Genomic DNA, 21,729 nt, shown 5'->3' with positions numbered 1-21,729 from the left:
GATTTTGGTTCAATTTCTGTCTGATTAGGGTTTTACAATATTTGTTGTAATCTTTATACCCTCACAAACTTTTACCACTTGTAAAAATAAATAAAATTAATAGTTTCAACTTAATTTTTATTTCATTTTTAATACAATTTTAATAAATTTTAGTAATATTCTGGATCAAATCGAAGATTTCTTATCTGTTTTGACGTTTTATCAAGGGATTTGGGTTAACTTAATCGGTTGTTTGTATTGCTGGTATGATAACTTTGTCGAATTTTGGGGGTGAACTGAGTTTTACAATTTTTTTGTGCTGTTTTTTAAACCGAGAGAGACTTATGTAGCAAATAAAAATAAGGTTCGACTAATCGAGTTGATTCGGGACTCAACCGAGTAAGATTGGATTTGGAACCGGGTCTCTTGAGTAGAGGAAGAAGCAGGGGATTCTCCCACATGACATATTTGATATAAAGATGATATTTCTCTGGTAGTGATGAGGCAGGCAGAGCCTCAAGCAGCAGCAAGAGTCAAAGTTCAAGGAAAGCTTCTCTCCTCCTCTCGTATTACCTTGTTCAGTCTCTGAAGGAGCTTTCTTTTCTCCCCATTTGTTTAACCTCTGGATGGATTCCTCCACCTAAGGTGGCAATCAAATCATACAGGACTTTTCAGTGATACAAAGGTCTCATGAATTCATTGCAAAAACAATTAGGGAATTTTTTTTTTAAAATAATTAAATTTTGTTCCTCTTTTTACCTTGAATATATATAAAAATTTAAATTTCTAATAAATTATGGAAAATAAATTAAAAACTTATGGATGGAATTCAACTGAAAAACTTGAGTTTTGGAGACGATCAAGAATCTCAAAAGAAAAAGAAAAATCACCTCTTTTTCCCAGTCTGTTCGGTACGTGACCCATGATAAAATGAGTGTCTGCATCACTGTACCACCGAAGCAATGTCCTCCTTGCCAGTGGAGCTTATGACATTCTCATCGTTGAGAAGAAGAGAAACCCATGCACATGAATCGATTTATTACTCGACCTCCCGTCTCTTACTCTCATAAAGATTTCAAGGACAGGAATTCATATGCTTCAGATTTCCAGTGTCGTGAAATTGCAGGAAAAATGAACGGAGGTGAAAACAACTTACCTTAGCTCCCAGATTGAACTTGAAGCCGAGGAGAGCCCCAAGAGGAACCCCAACGATGTAGTAGCATCCAACATTCACATAAGCCACGAAAGCTTGCCACCCACACCCAACTGCCACCGCCTGTCGTAAAGAAAGCCACACTCAGAGAGAATCAGCTAATCAATGGAGCAAGGTATTCTTTCTCTGCGCTTCTGAGCTGGGTTTTTGTTCTTACCAGACAAGACGGGTTGGACGCCGTTGAGAAGGAGTGTGAGGGCCAGCAGAGGACAAAGATCCGAGACGGCGTCAGCCACAGTTTTTCCTCCGGTGAAGGCATAGCTTATGGAATGACGAAATGCGAGGACGATTATTGCAGCGATCACGCTGGTAATGAAAGAGGTTGATGTGACCACCACCACTGAGAACGCTGCAGACTTTGGGTTCCCTGCTCCCAGTTTGTTGTTCACCCTTACACTGTTCGAAGAAAATTCAATTACGACGATTCAGTATCATGGTTTGATTATTTCTAGTTTTCCCTATGGACTCTTCAGATAGAAATGAATTGAAATAGGAGACTTACCTTGCAGCAGCATTGAATCCGACCGAGATCATGAACACCCACCCAGAAATAGTCATACTGCAAATGATACATGATACATGATCTTCAGTTCCAAGCAATCAGCAACAGCGAAAACGAGCTCAAGCTGTAATTTTTTATTTTTCAATGTTGAAATATTAATCTCTGTTTTTGAAGTTTTTTCTTTGGCCTACTTCTCATAAACCCGCATCGATTTTTGTCATTTGAACTGCATTTGTCCAGAAATTGCACATACTTTTCTCCCCCGGGACGAACGGGTTAATTATAAATCAGCGAAAAAGAAGACGTCGGAGATGCAGACAGGCAATTAAATGAGAAATAACGGAGAAGGATTCCAGAATTTCTAGTTTCAGACAGACAATTCTATTGGTTGAGTTCGTCGATGAACTTGAGAAAAAAAGAGTGATTTGATATAAAAAATTGTGGACCACAAGAATGAGGAAAACAATGTCGACGACTATGGTTGAGGGGAAGGCGAATAGATAGACAAGAATTGTCTGTGCCGAAAAAGCGGGAGCCGAAGCTTTCCGGCCAGCTACTGCTTACTGGAAGACGACGAACGACGCGATGGGTGTCCTTCATCATTCGATTCTGTAGAAGGAAATTAAATGCAGAGAGAGAGACAAGGGGAAAGCTGAACAGCTTGCTTACCATATCGAGAGAGAATCCAAGGCCAGCTCCGGGTTGGGAAGCAGACCGGCGACCAGCACCAATATCTGGAAATACCATGATTCCAAGCACAGCATCACAGCAGAAGCCGCCGACAATTTGAAGAACTCCGGCAGGCCAGAGAAAGCCTTGATAGCTTCCAGGTGTCATTGCACGTTTTCACGATATAAAGGAACTGGGCAGCCACCACGAGAAGCTCAAGACCAGAGAAGCGCCCAGAAGGCCGAGGCCGATCTTGTGAACGGCCAACCAGCTTAGGAGAAGATGCACGAGCAGTGTCGCGGCGGAGATGTAAGCACTGGGAGCCACAATACTCTGCGCCTGCAAAAACTTCTGTATGGGGAAGTTGATAGCGTAGGCGAAATTTTGGGGGATGAGGCCGTAGACGAATATCGCCGCCGCTGCGGCGATCTCTTTCGATTCTCCGAGCATTACCAAGATGGGCCTCGAGAAGACGTAGATCACCGCCAGGGGAATCCCCGTCAACGTCAGAAGAATGGCCGATCGCTGGAGATAAGTACCGAGCACGTCGTACTTGCGGGCACCAAAGGCCTAACCGCACAGGGTCTCCACCGCGCTCCCCATGCCTAACTGAATCCATCATATGAAAACTCTGAATCAATTCGATCAACCCAGTTCGGCTCAACTGATCAAGAATTACTCGAAAGAAAAGCAGAAAGAACAGTCATGCAAACAATCAAGTAAGAAGAAGCGCCTAGTCGATCTTTCCATACAAACAGTGGTCAGCAGTAAAATCTATACCATGAGCCCATAAGCGAAAATCTGGATGCCAGTGTTTCCGAGGGAGGCGGCGGCAAGCTCGAGGTTACCGAGATGACCGGAGAAAATCTGCGTTGACATGGACATGAGATAGTTCAGCATGTAGACGGTGATGGCGGGTGCAGCGATAGGGAACAGAAGCTTAATCTCGATCCAAGTTGCCGACCGCAGACGGAAGAACAAAGGAGTCCTAGTGTCCGACAGGACACTCTCAAGCTGGTGGCTCGTTCCATGACCTCCGGAATGTGACAAAGAAGCCGGTGGCGCCGCTTCTTTCAGAAGCGGCTGATTGAGTACTACTGAATCTGACGACAGCGAACCCATTTTCCCCCACGCACAGAATTGAAAGACACTCAAAATCGTCGAACAAATACTGACATATGGTGGGTTTTTATATTCGAGATAGAGCTAGAGACGACTGGAAGTGATCCTATCAGCTTAAACCCCTACCCTACATCTAACCGTTTTTTGTGACGAGAACCCTCCTACCAATCCGTAAATCGATTACTGAAGATCGGATCGGATCGGACATTTTGATAAGCTCAATTTTTTTTTCCCGACGCTGATCGGAGAAATGGAGAACCAGAAATCTGGACTCGTCAATTTGCAGGCGGCAGAACCAGCAGCGACTGATCGGAAAACCAATCAACGAGGGATTTGTAATTCCAGTCTCCGTAATCTCCATTGTCTGGTTGTCTTTGTACAGAGATTTATGGAAGAGAGAAGCGAAGGACTTGCGTCAAAGATTAATGCTGATAGCTGTTTGTTTTTGTCGTAAATCGGCGCTGAAAGGAGATTGGAATCTGAAGGCGAAGGGCATCCACCCATGTAATTGGGCGCCCGTGCATTTTGGAAGCAATCCGTGCATCAGCCCAGACATCATCAGTTAGATGTCTCGACATCGTACCCAACACCCTAAGATTGAGTTACAGACATTAATACTCCATATGGAGTGGGAATGAAACTCATTCACATCAGTAAAATAAAATATGATGAAGAAGTCGTTTTGCAGAAGAGCTTGAATTACCAGATATGATTTCTGAGCAGAAAAGTTGAGGAGAGGGAGATCAATCTTTTTCTTTTTTCTGGGTGGCTGTGATCAGAGTTAATGATTCCCACAACGCCCGACTTGAATCGGAGCTTTCCGGGGAATGTTTTATTCAATCGGTATGGCAGCGCAGCCAGTGATGGAGACTTGAGGGGCCGACGACAACAGAATCCAGCAACTCTACAAACGATAAATGAATACTAGAAAAGTTTAGATGAATGCGATGTGGAGATGTGATCTTGCACTTTTATTGAAAGAACAGCAACCTCATATTTACAGTTCACCTGTTAATCTTACACTTTTATTGAAAGAAAAGCAACCGCATATTTACATCTCACCTGTTCTTCAGCTTCTTCTTGGGTGCTTTTCTCTGGGCTTTTTAAATCCGCCATTCTCGTGTCATTTACAGCATTAAAGTACACAAGTTAATCACTACATGAACAGTAAGTAATGAAAGCTCTGGATTCAACTTTATTTGGAACTGTAATTACCTTCATTCCAGCACAGCCAAATGCCCACTGGAACTGTCACTAGCATTAAATCGTCTTCTGCAAGCATCTTTGGGAACAGAGGCACAGCTTTTGGGGTTCACCCAACCCACCGAACCTGGCGAGTCTTCTTTCACATTAGTCTTCCTTGCATTCTGTTTCTTCCTTCCTGAACTTGCTTACTTACCCTCATTCCCAGATTTGCAAATTTCAACTGAAGTATCTCAATTGCCAAATTGACTCCTAAAATCAAAGTGGACTCATTAGAGAATCTTGAGGCAGACAATAAATGAGTCATTTCATGAGCCAGAAGGTAAAAGGTAAATTACATGTAATCAATAACTGATGCTTCAGAATGTTGGTTTTCTCTGTTGTTCACAACACCAACAGGAGAGAAGTTTGGTAAGCGGCTGTGAATTAACTGCCGGACTCGAGGATCACTATGATTACAGTAACGATAAGCAGGAGGAGCAGGATTAGACTGGTCCCAAATGTAATTTTCAGAATGTTGGTTTCCTGTGCTGTTCACAACACCAACAGGAGAGAAGTTTGGTATGCGATTGTGAATTAACTTCCGGACTCGAGGATCACTGTGATTAAAGTAGTGATAAGCAGGAGGAGCAGGATTAGGCAGGTCCCAACTGTGATTTTCAGAATGTTGGTTTTCTCTGTTGTTAACAACACCAACAGGAGAGAAGTTTGGTATGCGGTTGTGAATTAACTTCCGGACTCGAGGATCACCATGATTAAAGTAGCGATAAGCAGGAGGAGCAGGATTAGGAAGGTTCCAATGGTAATTTCTATTGTCCAGGACCTCTTTGCTCTGGAAACACCCTGCCGTCATACAGTATACTGAAACAAGTGAATTAGAACTACCAGCATCAACATCTATCTTCTTTCTCTGATCCTTTCCTTTACCTTTCATGGAAGTAAAATATTCTTCACAGAACTGATCCACGGCAGGAGTTGCCGAATGTATACGTTTAGTTTGAACCAAGTCTGATCTTGCACAGATGTTGCTCTCAATGATTGATTCTTGGTCATAGGTTGAGTAAGTTCGCACTATATCTTCTGATGGAGCTCCAACATTTCTAACATCACTGGCATCACTGTTGTTCATAGAAGGATCATCTGAATCTAGAAACTGTATCTTTCTAAGAGGGCTAATAGTTAAATTTGGAAAGATGCCCTTGATGCCACTTGAGTCCAGACTTCCAGTATTTGAGGCATTAGAGGCAGGAAAACTTTTATGGGCATTTGATTTACTTGTTGATTGATTTATCAAGATCCAGTGACCAGGTAGAGTGAACTTTGAACTGCTACATGCGGAACTAGTTTGTCCACATCCAGGTTTACCTGTCACAGAAAAGGAAAATATAGAACAGAAATATATCCAAACTTTATTTTAAATGAAAATACACTACAAAACAGATGAGGGATTCCAACAAACAACTGATGTCTCAGTATAAATCATATCTGTGAACAATGGAGGCAACATAGTGTGCTAATGAGGTAAATGGTTCAAAAACTTAACTGAATTTTCTTTTGCTTAAAACACAAGTAGGAAAAAGCTTTCATAGCTACCATCTCAATAAAATATTGCCATCACAACTAAATTTTGAACTTCCCATCATGAGATCCATGATTCAATAATTACAATCATCCAAGCTGTACTGGTTCATGCATGATGGAAACCTTTGGTTTAAAAAGTTTATTTAGTGAATATATGTGGGTCATCCATAGATACATGATTTGTTTTCAAATCTTATTTTTGGTTGATATCAGATTAATACAAAAGCAATGCCAGATAAAACCATATAGTCTTAGTGATTACTTAAGGAATTGAGCTTAGGTACATTCTACTTCCCAGTGATGTGGAGTGTTTACTTGCTATGTGGAATGATAAGTTTATTAATGGCCCTGACAAGGAGTACTTGATACTGTTCAAAAATAAAAAGGAGTACTTGATGGATAAAAGTGAAAATACTATAAATATAATAGACATTGGTCCTTTATTGCATCAGCATGTCTGTTCTAGTTCCCCATCAAAAGCCAACCAGCAGAAAAAGGAGAAGATACATCTATGCCAATTCCCTTCATGGCAGTTACAATATTGAGAATCCTTGATATGTATATTCACGGAAGAAAATGTTTATGGTGATATTTAAATTATCCCTCATAAGTATCTCATCTTTGGCGAGCATAATCTAAACATAACTAAAGTTAATTATAATAAAAGAAACAAGTAGAATCTAATTATAATTAAGCTACCCTTATCCCAGTTACAACCAAAATTAATACTAAAAGATAAGTCTTAAAACAATTGAACAACTGAACATAAATAGAAGACTAACATAACTAAAACACCTTTGACTGAGACTCTTCTATGAGACCTCCTCATGTGAAACTCCTGTAAGACTCCATATTAATTTTGGCTCTGTGAGAGTCATGAAAAACTCTTCTATATCTGTTCTTCAACATTCCCCCTCAAGTTAGTGTTTAATAACATTAATTTGCAATGAAAAGGATTTTTGGTCTTTAATCTTCATTGGCTAAAACTTTTTCATAGATATTAAATTTTCATCATTTGTTCTCCCCCTTTATTGAATATTTTGGTCACATCAAAATTACCACAACATGTAGAACAAAATACCTTTTTCTTGTACTTCTCTCCCTCAAACTGGGGATAAAAAAGACAGAGACCCAACTTGGACAAAACACAATGTAGGAGAAGAAAATCACTCTTAGTCATATGACAAAACTCCATACACCAGTTAAAACCGTCATTGTCTGAAACACACTCCACTCAATTTTAAAGGCGGAAAAACGGTCCAACTTTAGGGCTTAACAAAGAGACTATTCGCTTTTTTTAGGGTAGCTCAAACACAAATCACCCATTGGGTGAAGAAAAAAGACTTGACTCAAATGAGATGTTGAACACAATCTTATACTTTTTAGGTAATGGGTTTAGGCATTGCTCTAAAGTGATGAAAACACAAAAAAATCAAATGAAGAAATACTAGAAGAAAACAACTTTAACCGGAAGGAGACAACTATCCAACACTCATACTTCCAAACGATATAGAATACGACCTTTTTTTTTTTTTTTTTTTTGAAAAACTAGGGAAAAATATAACGGTAGAACTTAATAAATTTGACCTAGTATAACTTTTTTCTAGAGGTGACCATAATTTTTGGAGTTGACGATGCGTCAGATACACAACCAAGTAACAAAAACACAAAATTTGAAACCAATATTGAAGTAGGAAATTTTGGCATACATTGAATGAGCACATCATGGAGTGATTAATTCTAACCAAAACTCTCTGATTATAAGATAAATTTGGCTAAAAAACTAGGATTTTTTGAGAAAAAGAAACTCGATTCAAGCCAATGCATGGAGAGATAATAGGAGAGAAAATAGGAGAAAAAATATTTTTGGCAAAATTGACCTTTAGTATTTCTGATATCAATATCTACCACAATATAGATCAGAATCACAAACCGTTTGTTTCTTAAGAAACTAGCTTCAATTTGATACCTAATTATACATAAAAACCTTCGTTCTTGAATTTGTTATGACCTCTTTATTTTCTTTATTTTGTAGCTTGATGGTTGCCAACTCTAATGTGAATATCTCCTTACATATCTATCAGATTGACATAAAATTTTCTCCTTCTGAAACTAGACTTCGATACATTTCATTCAAGTATAATATTTTTTAATAAAATATACCTCTTTTGAGAGAAAAAATCTGATAGATTTTGGACTTTGTAATCGAGCTCAAATTGAGTATTCTTTCTTCTTTGACAAGCATGATCATAGAATCTCCTGACATTGATATCTCCTTTTAGAAAACTCGAATTGAAAATTGGTTTAATAGGTAAGAAAATAGACTTACAAATCTATCTTTTGACATATAATTCTGCATATCTAATTCTTGATGGCATAAAACACCTCAAAAGTTGAATTTTTTTGTTGATGCTCGAACCCTTCTTGCAGTATGAGGTTTGGTACTTCAAATATCAATTTCTCTTTGTAGAAAACTCCGATTATCAAACTTCTTTTTGCGTTGGAAAATAGACTTGAAGATATTTCCGTCAATATGTAATTTGCAATATGAAAAGTTCAGTATGGAGGTACGCACGACAAGAAATCGATGGGTACTGGGACAGGAAAAAAAGAAAAAAAGATAGAATACGAACCTAAACTATTGGAAATTATAAACCAGAAAAAAATCACATTATCTCTGTGAGTTGACTGAGTCGACTCACCGAACCCACTCTGATACCATATTGAATTTCTGGAAAAGAGAAATACTTCACTAACTTGTTGTAATTTGAGTACAATGAGTCTTTACTTATTATAGAGAAAACAAGTAGAATCCAATTACAATTAAGCTACTCTTATCCCAGGTACCCCCAAAGTTAAATACTAAAAGATAAGACTTAGAACAATGGAACAACTGAACATAAATAAATGACTAGCATAACTAAAACATTTTTAACTGAGACTCTTCTATGAGACCTCTTCTGAGAGTCTTGTAAGACTCCATCATAAGAATTTGGGTTTTGTGAGACTTCTCACTGTGAGAGTCATGTAAGACTCTTCCATATTTGCTCTTCAACATCACAGAAAACAAACTCAAAATTTTGGCATGAAATGAACATTCAATGACTATTAGAGACCAACACTTGGAACAAATTTGAGACAGCAATAAAAGCTTCACATTCTGTATTTTGTAGCCACCAAAAAATAGACTTCAAAAGTATAACAGGTAAAGTAAGTCAGAGAGGAGGTTGCAGCATTGCCATATCATGACTGTGTGGAATGATTTATCTTTTTAGAAAAGAAAACATATCAAGTAATTATGACGGCCATAAAGACATGAACCATCAAAATCATGAATAACAATGTTGCTAGGCAAAATGCTATGAAATGAACGCACAAATGCAAATGACTCCTATGGCACGAAGGCAGGATGGTCCACAAGAATGTACCCACTAGTAGCTTCTTGTAGTAGATTCCCCTCTTGTAAATAATGTGCAAGAGCAGAAAGCATGACTTCTCCACTTTGCATTTCCATTTTGTATAGATTTTGCTGAAAATCTATAGTTTCTTGCAAAATGTATTTTCCATGGGCTCACGATGGAGAAAATTTCATGTGTCACCAAAACTATGTGTTTTCACTCATTGTCACATAGAAGGACCAATATTATATGGCAGGATGTAATTTATAAAATTTCATTAAACTCAAAGACGAGTCACTTTGCGATTGTAATTTCCAATACTTAGCATCTCACTCTTACCAAGTGAAAAGAATAGCTAGCAAGCAGATGAATAAACATTATTCTCTCCCTCCATCTCATCTAGGGCTGTAAATTGGTAATGAACATAACACATAATGAGTATGCCATTACCCGTTACCCATTCTATTTACCGTACCTTTGTTCCATTATCGTTTCACCTTAATGGATAACAACTTATTCCATATCCAATTTCTTACTCGTTTATAAGCGGGTAAATGGGTAAGTAAATGGATAATTTAATGTATTATTTGAAAAGCACATAAATATGATAACAAATAGCTTAAAATAATTAAAATTTGAAATTAGAATATAATATCACATAAGATCCATACAAAAACTATAAAACTAACAAAACATCTTTATAATATAAAAAAAGTCTGTTGACCTCTACTCTCTCCCTTCTTCTAGGCAGGATATATATTATATAGAACCCGGGTAAATGAGTAATTGGGTGCAGAAACCGATTATCCATATCCATTTTGTTTATAAACCAGGTGACGGATAATCGGGTAAGATACCCAAATTCATAAATAAACTTTTTCTTCCATATCATTTTATAAATATACGGGTAAAGCTGGTTATCCGGTAAAATTGCCACCCCTTATCTCATCTCCACACACACACACACACAAAAGATCAATTCACTTTGCAAGGATCTCCTAGGCAGTACAGTCTAGTGCTTTAAAATAAGACATTAAAAAATAAGTAATATATCATTGCACAAGGGAAAGTTAAAAACCTCTTACCTCTGATATGATCCAGCTTCGAGGAGAAATCCTCCATCTCATCATCAACGTTCGGTTGCTGCACAGATTCCTGCGACACAGCCGCAGGCAGCTGAGTTGCCGGTCCTTGCTTTGGACGCTTCAGGGCTGGAAGTGGATTTTCATCTTCTAGATCAAGGCCGAGAGAAAAGGAAGGACCACCGAAATCTGCCATGGCAAAAAGAAGAAATTGCTGTGGAATGTGATCGATGTAGATGCGTACAGGGCGAATCTCGGTATAACAGGTAGAGAGTCGTTAGTGTCGGGGAAACAGACAAACAAACGAAGCTGCAAAATCTGGGGCGAAATAAATTGAAAAGTCAGGGTGAATCACTGGATTGGAGCTGGAATAACAGAGGATTTTCACTTCGTTTGCCCGCCAAATAATGGACAAAATTCGCATTTCGCAAAGACCTACGTGCAGCTAGCAGTCTTTGAGACACTCAGGATTTTTCGGAATTAGAATGATAGAATTTACTGCACACGTACGGCCATTGCGAATTCCAGGTCCAGACAACCGACGGGAGCATATTGTACGGCCTATTGGCGAGGTCACGACTCACGAGAAAAAGAAAAGAAAATAAATTTTTAACTATTATTATTTTTAAAAATAATTAATAAAATAATTAATTATAATGGTTAAATTTTTATTTTTATTTTATTTTCACTAACCATTTTTAAGAATAATAATGAACAAATTCATTTTTTTTTCTTTTCTAGGAACACTGGAGGAGTATAAATCCATCGAATCGGGTTCGAGTTGGTTTCTCTGAGTCAATAAGTGAGTCAAGGGGGGCAAGTCTGACCCACACTTCCTCAAACTCAGATCGGTGAACTGAAACATTGACCGGTATTAAAAGATTAGAATATTTTTGGTATCTCAACAGTATTAACTGGTACAAATACCTTAACATCCAGCGACATTTTTGTCTTCATGGATACTAATTTGCGAGACTGCACAGCTTGCTAGAGTAATGCTCCTGTGCTTGGCAATATGCAAATCCCCTTGGGAAAACCAGCACGCCTGTCAACTAGGGACATTTACAATTTGTTCACACAACTGCTAAGACTGAGCACAGGTCTGAGTAGCTCAAGATCTTACACTGTTCTCAGCCTTAAATCATGATCAGAGTATATGGACATCAATAAACTGGGTTTTTTACAGGATTCATCAAGTTATAATTTACAAAAGATAAAATCATAGATCAGCAGCAGCGAAGATCCTGCTTCAGACAGCTAAATTGCTACAAACATATACTTTTTCCTCATTCTGTAATTTTCTATACAACGCCATTATTAACTTAACTCACAAGAATGGCTTCTCCGGATGAGATGTAGTTTTCGTTGACTCATAGTTTGTAATGGATGGTAGCTGATTCTGGTCCGGGCAAGAGAAACAAAGATTTGTATGGGGATGTTGTCCGCCAAAATTACAGAGCCAACAAGTGACTATGAAGCCCATCAAAACTTTAGAAGAGGCACCAGAATTATCATGGAGGCACTGAGCAGATGTAATCCCATGAATTTCGAATCTGGGTCTGCAACAGACAGGAACAAGGAGCGTTAACTCAGTTGCTTAGCTGAGTAATTTATATATCCAACAGACTGCCAAGTTAACCGGTTCTCTCTCCCCATATAATACAGAGGAAGACGGTTTCTGTACTTTGGTCAGTGAATGATGCTTTGTTTCTCTTTCTCATCCAGTTACCTAAGGGTCTGTTTGGAGCCCCATGGAAAAGAAAAGAAAAGAAGAATTTGGCCATTATTATTTCCAAAAATAGTTAGTGAAAAAAAGAATTTGATCATCATCTCATTTTCACTAACTATTTTTGAGAATAATAATGGTCAAATTCTCATTTTCTTTTCTTTTCTAGGGGTTCCAAACAGGCCCCCTAGTGTAAGATAAAATGATGATAGAAGTTTAATTTGTGTAAAAAAATTGCGGTTATAAGACATACCGTTTGATGCCGAAGTAGCGGCTGGTAACGCTGGCAACCTGATGGCTGCATTGAGAAGTCGCAGCAATGTCATTGAGAAGTAATGCAATAAATTGAAAAAGCAATCGAACAAGCAAAACAGAAGAAACAAATAGTCATACATGACAGAAGCCGCCATAATTGTCATTTAAGAACTTAACAACTGATCCATCAGTTGTTTGTTTAAGCATGGTCTAATCCTGATCGATGATTAATCTTTCCATATAAAAAAAATATTTCAATAGGCAGAAAGAGTAATTGAAAGAAACTAGGAGAATTGAGCAATTCAAATGGTTATGGACATAGAGTGCTAATATACATATACTACAGAAATACATTTATATTTTGTGTCATTTTTCTAGCTTATTCAACAGGGAACTGTCACCTAAAAACACTATAGTATCTTTTATAGTGGAATATCAACAATGTCTATTCAATTCAGTGGATTAAGATAAAAAGTGAGCATTGTTAGCAACATTGTGGCTACAATATGACAGTAAAAAGTAGTTGCTGGCCAAAATCAAAAGTGCAGCTTTGAGCTAACTACTCATAGTAATCACTGCAGGGTATTAAAAGTCCCATCATCCTGTGGATCTACAACTCAGTCTGACATGAGCTTAGAAAAATCCTGTGCTATGAGTTAGGAAAATGCCTACTAACTTCAGCCAGTCATTTTGAAAGGCACTAGCTTTCAACAATCACCATATGGATCATAACAACATTTATCCTAACCAAGTTACATAATAGCAAACTTCCCAGAAAAACATATTGATCTGACCATGGTAAAGGCCAGCAAATCTGCATTAATTATTTAGCAAATGAACATAGATAGACAAAATGCATAGCCTGGAAATCCTGTTTACATTTAAGTGGGTCAAATGTACATACTTTTATTGCAGGAAGAAATTGATGGATGAGAAGAATCAGATGGCCAAGGAGCTGCAATATTATCATTGAGATCACAAGTGAAACTGATTCCTGTAGACTGTAATGTCGCATCTGATGGCAAACTTGGAAGGAGGCATCCAGATTCTAGCATGGTTGCAAAAGCAAATAGCACAAATAAAAAAACAGAAAAAAATCAAATAATTGTGGTAACTCGCATACGAAAAGAACTAATTAAAAAAGGTGTGATATCTACCTTGTAATCCAACTGCCATGCCAATCAGAGATCCAACCATACCCCAAAAAGACAAAGTAATAAATCAGTATATGAGTTTGTTTAGATAAAGAGAATGAACATATTAAAGATGAAGCAAATTTTGTTGTATGCAGTCAAAGGAAATATTTTAATGTTAAACCAACCTTGTAAAGAGAAGTCCTTGAGGGATACATGACAGAGACCAAAAACATTTTTCATTATATCCACTTTCTTCAGCTTTGCTCCCAGCAAGGCAGCACAGTCCAAAGCTTGCAAGTTTGTTATGAAACTTTGCTTTTGCAAGTGGGATATGTAACTCCCCATGGCATTACAGCAGGCTGTTTGGTTCTCAATCTCATTCTGACAGTATTTGGCAACATTTCTGGTATCAGGAAACACCAGAGGACATGCTGTGACCAAAAAAGGATCAATTCCAGCAGAAAGTCAGAACGTAATTATTTGATCAAACATTAGATCAATACATACTTAATTTAAGTGAAACTTTTGTTTAAATGTCAACCACTTAATATGGTTCTTCCATTAAGAGAAGCTAGCAATGACCCCAGTCCTTATGTAATGTCATCTTACATGTTTCAATAGAATGTCTCTGATCACCTGATTTTTTCTATGGAAGCAGAATTTAAGATAGTAAAGTACTTAAATAAACTCCTTCAGAATCTTGCTCTTCCTTCTTGCTACAAATACTTCATTTCTCAAAGAATAAATTCAATTATCTATACTTCCTTCTTGTACATGCTATAATTAAACCATCTCAAACAGCTACCTTATTTTCTCACTGACAGTGGTCACTCTGAAGCTATCTCCAATACTTGTAAAAAATTCTCATTTTGTGCTTCCCTTAAGCATGACCGTTCTCTAACTAACATATATTTTACCCTCATTTTTTGCTTGTATGCACACGTCACATATTCCCTCAGATGCTACTCTTCACTTTAACCATATAGTGATATCCAGTTCCATCTCCCTCCAGAGCAAATAATAGAGCCTAGTTACCAAAGCAGTGCTTCATTGAAATGCAACATTTTCCACTGTTTTAGTATCATAATATCAAATAGGTGGTCTAACAAAGTCTAAATTACTTGGCAACAAATTTTAGTAATCATTCCTTTTCAGCTTCAGAGTATCTCTAAAAAACGATAATAAGGTTCATCTTCACTAGGATCGAGAGTGACTTGATAAAGTAATGACAATTATTACACAATAGAAGGGTCAGACTCCTCTAATAGCACTAGTGATGTATACTGAAATCAACAACAACTAAAAAGGTCATGGACTCGTTATGAAATAGAACTGAAGAAATAGCAAGAGAATGAAGCAGCAAATCACCTTTATTCAAGTTGCAATTAGAAATTCGGCGAAGAACTTGCTTTGCCATGAGTGGTTCTAATCTACTAGCTAACCATCTGAGTACAATTTGTTTACAGTCATCAACTTTAGCCAAACGATCAACAGAAGCACCAGGCCCACCCATGCCTGCGACACCCTCATCCTTAAGAGCAAGTTTTGTTGCAACTTCTGCGATCTCATTCTGGCAAATTTGACTGCAGCATTCAGTCACCCCATCAACTCTCTCACAAGCAGCCAGAAGCCTTGACATATCAATCATGCTCTCAAACTCATTTACATATTTGACAGGACAAGAGGCTTCAGTGAGGTTTGATGGGCGAATGGAGCATATCTGACTGAGACTCCCATTTGCACCCTGGGCTGTTAAGATCTCCTGGATATCTGGTAAGCAGTGGTTTGCTTGAGTCTTATCCAGAGCAAGTTGCCCTGTTTCTTTACTGGTTTGACCAATGAGAACTGCCACAGTGGCATGCAACTGTGGGCAACAAATAACATTGGCCATCAAGGGAGCGAAAAAACCCCAACAGTCAACAGCTACTATGCTTATCATATTCTCAGCAGCAGAAAAGTTCAAAGTACAAAGTCCTACAAAAAGGAGAAAACAACTTTACTCATTAGGAGTAAAAACCAGTAAAAACGAACCCGTTGCAAAGGTTATGAACATATTTGTTTCCTCATTCATCACATGAAGCATCAAATAAAGAGTCTCCTTTCAGGGAGTGGGCTCTCTGAAGAGCACTTTAACTAACAAGTGAACATTCTACTGCAATTTTTTACTTTCTAGCCTCTAAAATACCAAAAGCTCTGACTTAAAAGAGTTAAATATAACAAATATTACCGGATAATCTTGGCACAGAACTATTTGTAAAAGGTGCCAGAGGTGAAGGCGCCAAGAGAGGAATAAAGGGTTCAGGTGAGCTGCGTGGGGAAGTAGCAGGTAGAAGAGCATTTCCCTTCTCATTCTTGACAACAGAACTTTGTTGCAGTGTATAGAGCTTTAAATCAGGAACAGAATCCAATTCTTTGCAGTTATACTTTTGAGCATCTGGTTAGGAAGTACATAACATGGTCAAAGACAAAACCTCCTCTTAGAAAAATACGAAAGTGACAAGATTTTCAGACAGGTTTTTTCACCAAATAAATTTCAAGATTTGACAATGCGATAGCTAAGATGATCATTGGAAAAGATACACAAAAACCAAAACAAAATCTGATTGCTCGTATTCATTTATCTTAGTTCCATATAGCCCCAAAACATAAAACATGCACAGCCTCATCGTAGTCGCAAAATCTAATCCCACAGGCAAAGGGGAGTTTTTCGTCTGCAACTAAGAGCACATGACTTGCCTTGAAGAGTTTGCTTCCTCTTCTCCCACTCAAGCAGAGTATCAGTTGAACAAGTTCTAGTTTACGACGCGAAAGTAAAATTACAGCTCGAACAAAATATTCGATAACCAAATGCCAGGGAAACCAAAACGAAACGCATTGAACTAAAGGGTGATGTCAACCATTAAAATGATAACTCGTTAGACAGCAAAGCCAACATGCAAATCCGCAAACCTAAACCATAAAAAAATAAAAATAGAAGAGAGAGTGCAATAAAAAATCCGAATATCGGTATTTTTTTTGGTAACAGGGAAGGAAAAAATTCATAAGCACATTAAACCAAAAAGAAAAATAGCACAGACCCATTAAATTCCAACCATATCAGACAACCCGCTGCGGTTGGCAAGCAAACAACGAAAGACAAGTTTAAAATTTTCAGGCAAACCAAGCGAGGAACAGAAAAAAGTAGAACCAAAAACAAGAATGGAAGGCAGAAGCGCTCCACGAGAGGATTAAAAAAGGAAAAAGAACAAGAAAAAATGCAACTTACAGAAAAACAAGAGCAAGGAGCATAAGAGGAACTCGAGATTCCGACACAGAAAGACCCCTCCACCCATTTCTCCTTTTAATCAGTCCCAGAAGAAAGGCGAAAGAGGAAAAACCCAGAAGTATCACGGTTTCTAATTATCTACCCATCTGAGACATCTGCAGTGCTGAGAGAAACAAGTGTGAAAGAGAGAGAGGAAGAGCAGGGCGTGAGTGTCCGAACGCCATGAATGTGCGGAAGTGAGGTGGGCAAGAAAAGCAGTTGCTCAGGCTAGCTGGCTCCACGACATGGACCCACTCTCCCTCTTGCAAAAGTTCTCAATTTTAGACCCACTGTTCAGTCTGTCTGTAACTGTCCATGCCTCCCCTCGGCCCGTCTTCACCACTCACCACTCACGGCTTCTTCCTACCACAGTTTCGCTCTCTTCCCATCTCTTCGTTCACCACTGTGGAACCGTCCATGGCGGAGGATGCTCGTGCGAGGCAACGAACGTGCGGTTGCATGCCCCGCAAGTTTTATTAAGTTATCACAACCTGTGAGGCAAATGGATGATTAAGAGATGAACAAAACGAGTTTAATTAAAACAAGGAGAAACCCCAGGTGAGAAGTGCTCTCAGTCTTCTATCTTCAACAAGTCAATCGTAAATTTAGTATTAAATTATAAGTTTTTCAATCTTCAACGAGTCAATGCAAGTTTACTATTTAATATCCACTCGTCTTCAACCTCTCGAAGATTTTTTTAAACCAATTTTCAGCATAAGACGGAATTAAAGACGATCCTTTTGCGTAGGATCTGTATGAACAGACGACCCCGATTCCATGTGCAGAGATACGGCTCAAGAAAGATCAGAGTCTCTACTATGCATTCTCACACTCCTGCAATGTGAGAACATGGCTTCTCCATTAAAATAAGGTGGACAGACACATCATATAACGTAATACATATATATATATATATGAATATATCCCTTGGAGGACACTCCAAGGAAGAAATTTTCCAACCCTGGAGAATCTTACAAAAGAATGCTCCCAGATCTCCACAACCACTTCTTCTGTAGAAACGGAAATCCTCACAACCGCACTCTCTAACAGGAACACCTCTGCAGAAGTTGCGTAAATGCTGGCCTCAAGTCTTGGTGGGAATCAGACGAGACCATTAAAAGCAAATGAGAACAAAAGGGCATTTACTGCCATTCAGCAATGCACAACCACTCCATGAAAACCCACCAGCAACCTATCTGAGGTCCACCCTTTTAATCTCTGCAGACGATCTCTTCATTTTCCTGCTTAAATCTGCTTCACTTCTGACCTACCTCATTGCTTGCATCGTCGTTCTTTCTCCCTCTCTTCTTCTCTATCCATTTATTTCCGTTGTTAGCATAAAAATATGTTTACTTGTGAAGGATAGCAGCAGCATCTAATGAAAAGAGCCAAATCTGCTCCATGAATTGAGGAGTTTGGTGGGGGCAATTGTTTGAAAACGGCAAAGAATACCGGAAAGCCAGAGGTGTATTAATAAGTTTTTTCTTTAATTTGCAGCACAGCTTAGTTGTGATAGCAACTACTCAGAAATGCAGTACAATGGATGTGAACTGAGATGGATCTCCCGTTTGTTCTAAAAGGGAAATCTTTGGATTTGGCCTGTTAACTGATTGAATCTGGGAGTCAATATATCAAGAAATTCATTCACGTATCATATTAAGAAGAAATTGTTATTTATACATTTTTTTTAATAATATATGTAAAATTTAAATGCATATTAATATATATATATATCAATCAAATATTAATTACTTTGTAGTTAAAGCCGTTATTATTTTAATTTTTATATAAAATAAAATAATAAATAAATAATAATAACATATTATTATTTTAAATCTATGATCGATAAAAAAGGGGAAATTTCAAACACTTTGTCCGATGAATGATCTTCCATGTCATTAACGTTATCTTAAGAAGCTTCCTCTCCCCCTTACCCTTTTGCCACATAATAGCCATTGCTTTCTGTAAATAGAATCGTTTCCTGTTTTTCTTCTCCAATGATTAAAAAGTAAAACCCAAATACCGTACACGAAATCTACCTCTCACGTTCTCTTGTTCGATTATGTTTCGACTTGATTAAGCTCGCCGTTTTATTCAAACCCCTGGTTTTATTCTAACGAGGACCCACAGAAAGGAAACTTTGGAGCTCTGCGTGATTAGTTTTCGGAACGATTCAAGGCAGCGCCCACTTCTAGAATCCAGATTACTTTTCGATTGATTTGAATCGTTTTTTCTTTTGTGGGTCATTTCACGATTACTTTCATGTGTGAAATCCGTGCAGTCGGATTTTAATATTTTGCAGCGGGCAGTTAATGGCTGCCGAGTATCTTCCCAACCGTCGCCATGAATGAGACGGAGGAGCTGTCTTCAATTGCCTTTATTGAACGACAGCAGGATCTAGGAACAGGTTGGCGATGCCCGATGAGTAACGGAACAGAATAAATAGTTTAATTATTAATTCTTGCTTATGAGCTTTTAATTTAATCATTAATTAATTTTAATAGAAGGGTCAAAAACAAGAAAGATCAAACACAGGTCCAGATGTAGCAGCTCTGCAGGGGATGGATGATCTTCGTTTCCGATTCCAGTCACCAAATCAATATTAACTTGTTTGATCCAGTCTCTGCTGACGGAAGAGTGTCAGTGTGTCATCCCATGAAACAAGAAGCAAGAACGGCTCCTTCTCCGTTGCTGCCGACGAAAAACAGTAGCACAGTAACCCACCCAGAAAATTCGAAACAAAGAAAAAGAATCGAAATGATGAAGCCATGAACACTCTAAAGAACCGTTACAGAGGCTCATGAAATTCAGAATCCCCATAGTTTTACAAATCAAGGGTGGCGTCTCGGTATCAGTTACGAATTGAATCGCAGATCGCTACCCTGGGATGAATGAAATAACAATCCTAAGTCGCTTTCTGAATTGGTTGAATAGCTTAATGGGGTACATCGTTTCCGCCACCAAACTGAAACCAGCTCACGCTACAGGAGATTTATTTATTTTTCTTTTTCTCTCCCATTTTATCGTGACTACTCCTGTTGCGACAGGGGTGGTTTAAAAAAAAGTCATCATGAGTAACCCAGATTGATGAAAGAAGGATCTCTTCCCGTGCTGCAATTATCATGTAACAGGTTTGATATCTGAAGAGAAACCCAGAAAACAGTACAGAGAAAACACAGAGAGCGAAATGGCCAGAGATTAAGTATGAAAAAATTTGCACTGATATATAGATCCATTGTCTATTTACATTGGAAATCTACAGAAAATATAAATCATTTCAACCCAGTTCTTTCTCTCTCTCTCTCTCTCTCTCAAAAACCTAAGCTATCATCATACAAAATCGGCAAAAAGTCCGGAAAGAGGAAACAGGGAGAGAAGGATCCCACCAGTGGCACAAAAGAAAAAAAAATCATATTTTTCGTCATTATCGTCGATCAATCAATCTCAGGGATGCTCTGCAAGGCAGGCTTCCACGGTCGATGCCTCAACTGAAAATCCCCATTAACGGTTATAAACTGCGACAGGATCTGCTCGATGGACATCCCCTGCACATCAGCTCTTCCTAACAACTCCTCCAACTGCTTCTTACTGATTTTGATCTTCACCTCCGTGGAGGAAACTCTCTGCTTCTCATTCAGCAAGCTCTCTTCCTCCTCCACCTTCCTCAACCCCATCTGGCGCCGCTCCTGCTCTTCGAACAGATCCCAGTCTTCGTCTCCCCATCTCATGGAAGACGTCAGGGAGGAGCGATGGTGCCTGAGACAGTTGCCCATTTCTCTGTACTCCTGATTCTCTGCCCTCCGGAAGCTAAACCGATCTCAGTTTCTCCCGACTTATCTCTGTCTCTGCGTTGTTGTTGTAAGCTGAAAGAAGGAGATAAGAAGACGAATGGGTCGCGATTTATACATACAGAGGAGAGAGACAGGGTGGGCATTGGTGAGGGAGGGTGGTGTGGCGGAGAGAGAAAGTCGAAGGCAATGAAGAACGTAGGTGGCTAAGGGGGAATTAGTCAAATTGCCACGTTGGATGACTATCTGCCCACGTGGCCTTTTGGTGACGGCGTCGGCCAACCTCGTCGTCTGTCTCGTTACGGACCGGAAGGCGGCGAGCTCGGTCACCGTTATGGAAGAGTATCGAGTCGGCTGCATGGCTCGGCTCTGGCGGCTTTATCCGGAGTTGCTTGATCTAGTAGTACAATGGACTAGATCGTCGGCTGGGAGCCGAATGAGAAGGGAAGGTAGCAGAGCGGTTAAATGCTTGTCGGAATGCAGGACGCGTGGCAATTGAGGGAAGGGGGAGAGAGAAATCAGAAAAGCGTCCTGCGCGTTTGGGCAATGGGAAAGGGGTTCAGGAAAGAATCTAGGGCGATCCACCTAGTAGGTGCGAACGCAGCGCCACGACCCACGAGGGGAATCTTCGCTTTCTGGCTTGCTTACCTTTTCATCTTCGCTCGAGTGGACACGTATGAAATTGGATTATTAAGCGCCTAAGGATAAGAACCATATTATTTTGGTCTTATGAAATCCTAAACTTGGATTTAGGAGTCAGACTCGTCTCTT

General features: G+C 38.9%; 3 protein-coding genes and 1 pseudogene across 6 annotated transcripts; all 4 read right to left on the bottom strand.

Annotated features, from left to right (window-relative positions):
* Positions 1-370: 370 nt before the first annotated feature.
* Positions 371-3,544, bottom strand: LOC137943151 (protein DETOXIFICATION 40-like; annotated as a pseudogene).
* Positions 3,084-11,185, bottom strand: LOC137937534 (uncharacterized). 4 transcript variants are annotated; one of them, XR_011109621.1, is made up of 6 exons: positions 10,753-11,185; positions 5,027-6,053; positions 4,701-4,940; positions 4,548-4,602; positions 4,189-4,389; positions 3,084-3,230 (listed from the first exon to the last, which is right to left on the bottom strand). XR_011109621.1 is itself a non-coding variant. In XM_068782607.1 (3 exons), the coding sequence occupies exons 1-3, from the start codon at positions 10,943-10,945 to the stop codon at positions 4,922-4,924; spliced, it is 1,239 nt and encodes a 412-aa protein (XP_068638708.1). In that variant the 5' UTR covers positions 10,946-11,185; the 3' UTR covers positions 4,481-4,921. The 4 variants fall into 4 exon arrangements, 1 of the variants encoding a protein (XP_068638708.1); XR_011109616.1 differs by having other exon boundaries at positions 4,548-4,940; XR_011109620.1 differs by lacking the exon at positions 3,084-3,230 and adding an exon at positions 3,631-4,076 and having other exon boundaries at positions 4,548-4,940.
* Positions 11,186-11,800: 615 nt separating this feature from the next.
* On the bottom strand, positions 11,801-17,397 carry LOC137937551 (uncharacterized GPI-anchored protein At1g61900-like). The gene is made up of 8 exons (XM_068782623.1): positions 17,132-17,397; positions 16,094-16,300; positions 15,235-15,840; positions 14,052-14,297; positions 13,888-13,899; positions 13,635-13,778; positions 12,729-12,773; positions 11,801-12,308 (listed from the first exon to the last, which is right to left on the bottom strand). Exons 1-8 carry the CDS (start codon positions 17,196-17,198, stop codon positions 12,232-12,234), a joined length of 1,404 nt encoding a protein of 467 aa, XP_068638724.1. The 5' UTR covers positions 17,199-17,397; the 3' UTR covers positions 11,801-12,231.
* Positions 17,398-20,604: 3,207 nt separating this feature from the next.
* On the bottom strand, positions 20,605-20,943 carry LOC137943150 (uncharacterized). Its single transcript, XM_068788844.1, has one exon. It carries the CDS (start codon positions 20,941-20,943, stop codon positions 20,605-20,607), a length of 339 nt encoding a protein of 112 aa, XP_068644945.1.
* Positions 20,944-21,729: the final 786 nt, after the last annotated feature.

The sequence above is a fragment of the Aristolochia californica genome, unplaced genomic scaffold (genome assembly GCF_029961685.1).
Source record: "Aristolochia californica isolate CCGP_79_NKW_82.1479 unplaced genomic scaffold, dmAriCali1.0.hap1 SCAF_10, whole genome shotgun sequence".
In the NCBI taxonomy this organism is placed as follows: domain Eukaryota; kingdom Viridiplantae; phylum Streptophyta; class Magnoliopsida; order Piperales; family Aristolochiaceae; genus Aristolochia; species Aristolochia californica.
The sequence above is the reverse complement of the archived record's forward strand: the minus strand, read 5'-3'. Positions and strand labels throughout refer to the sequence as shown.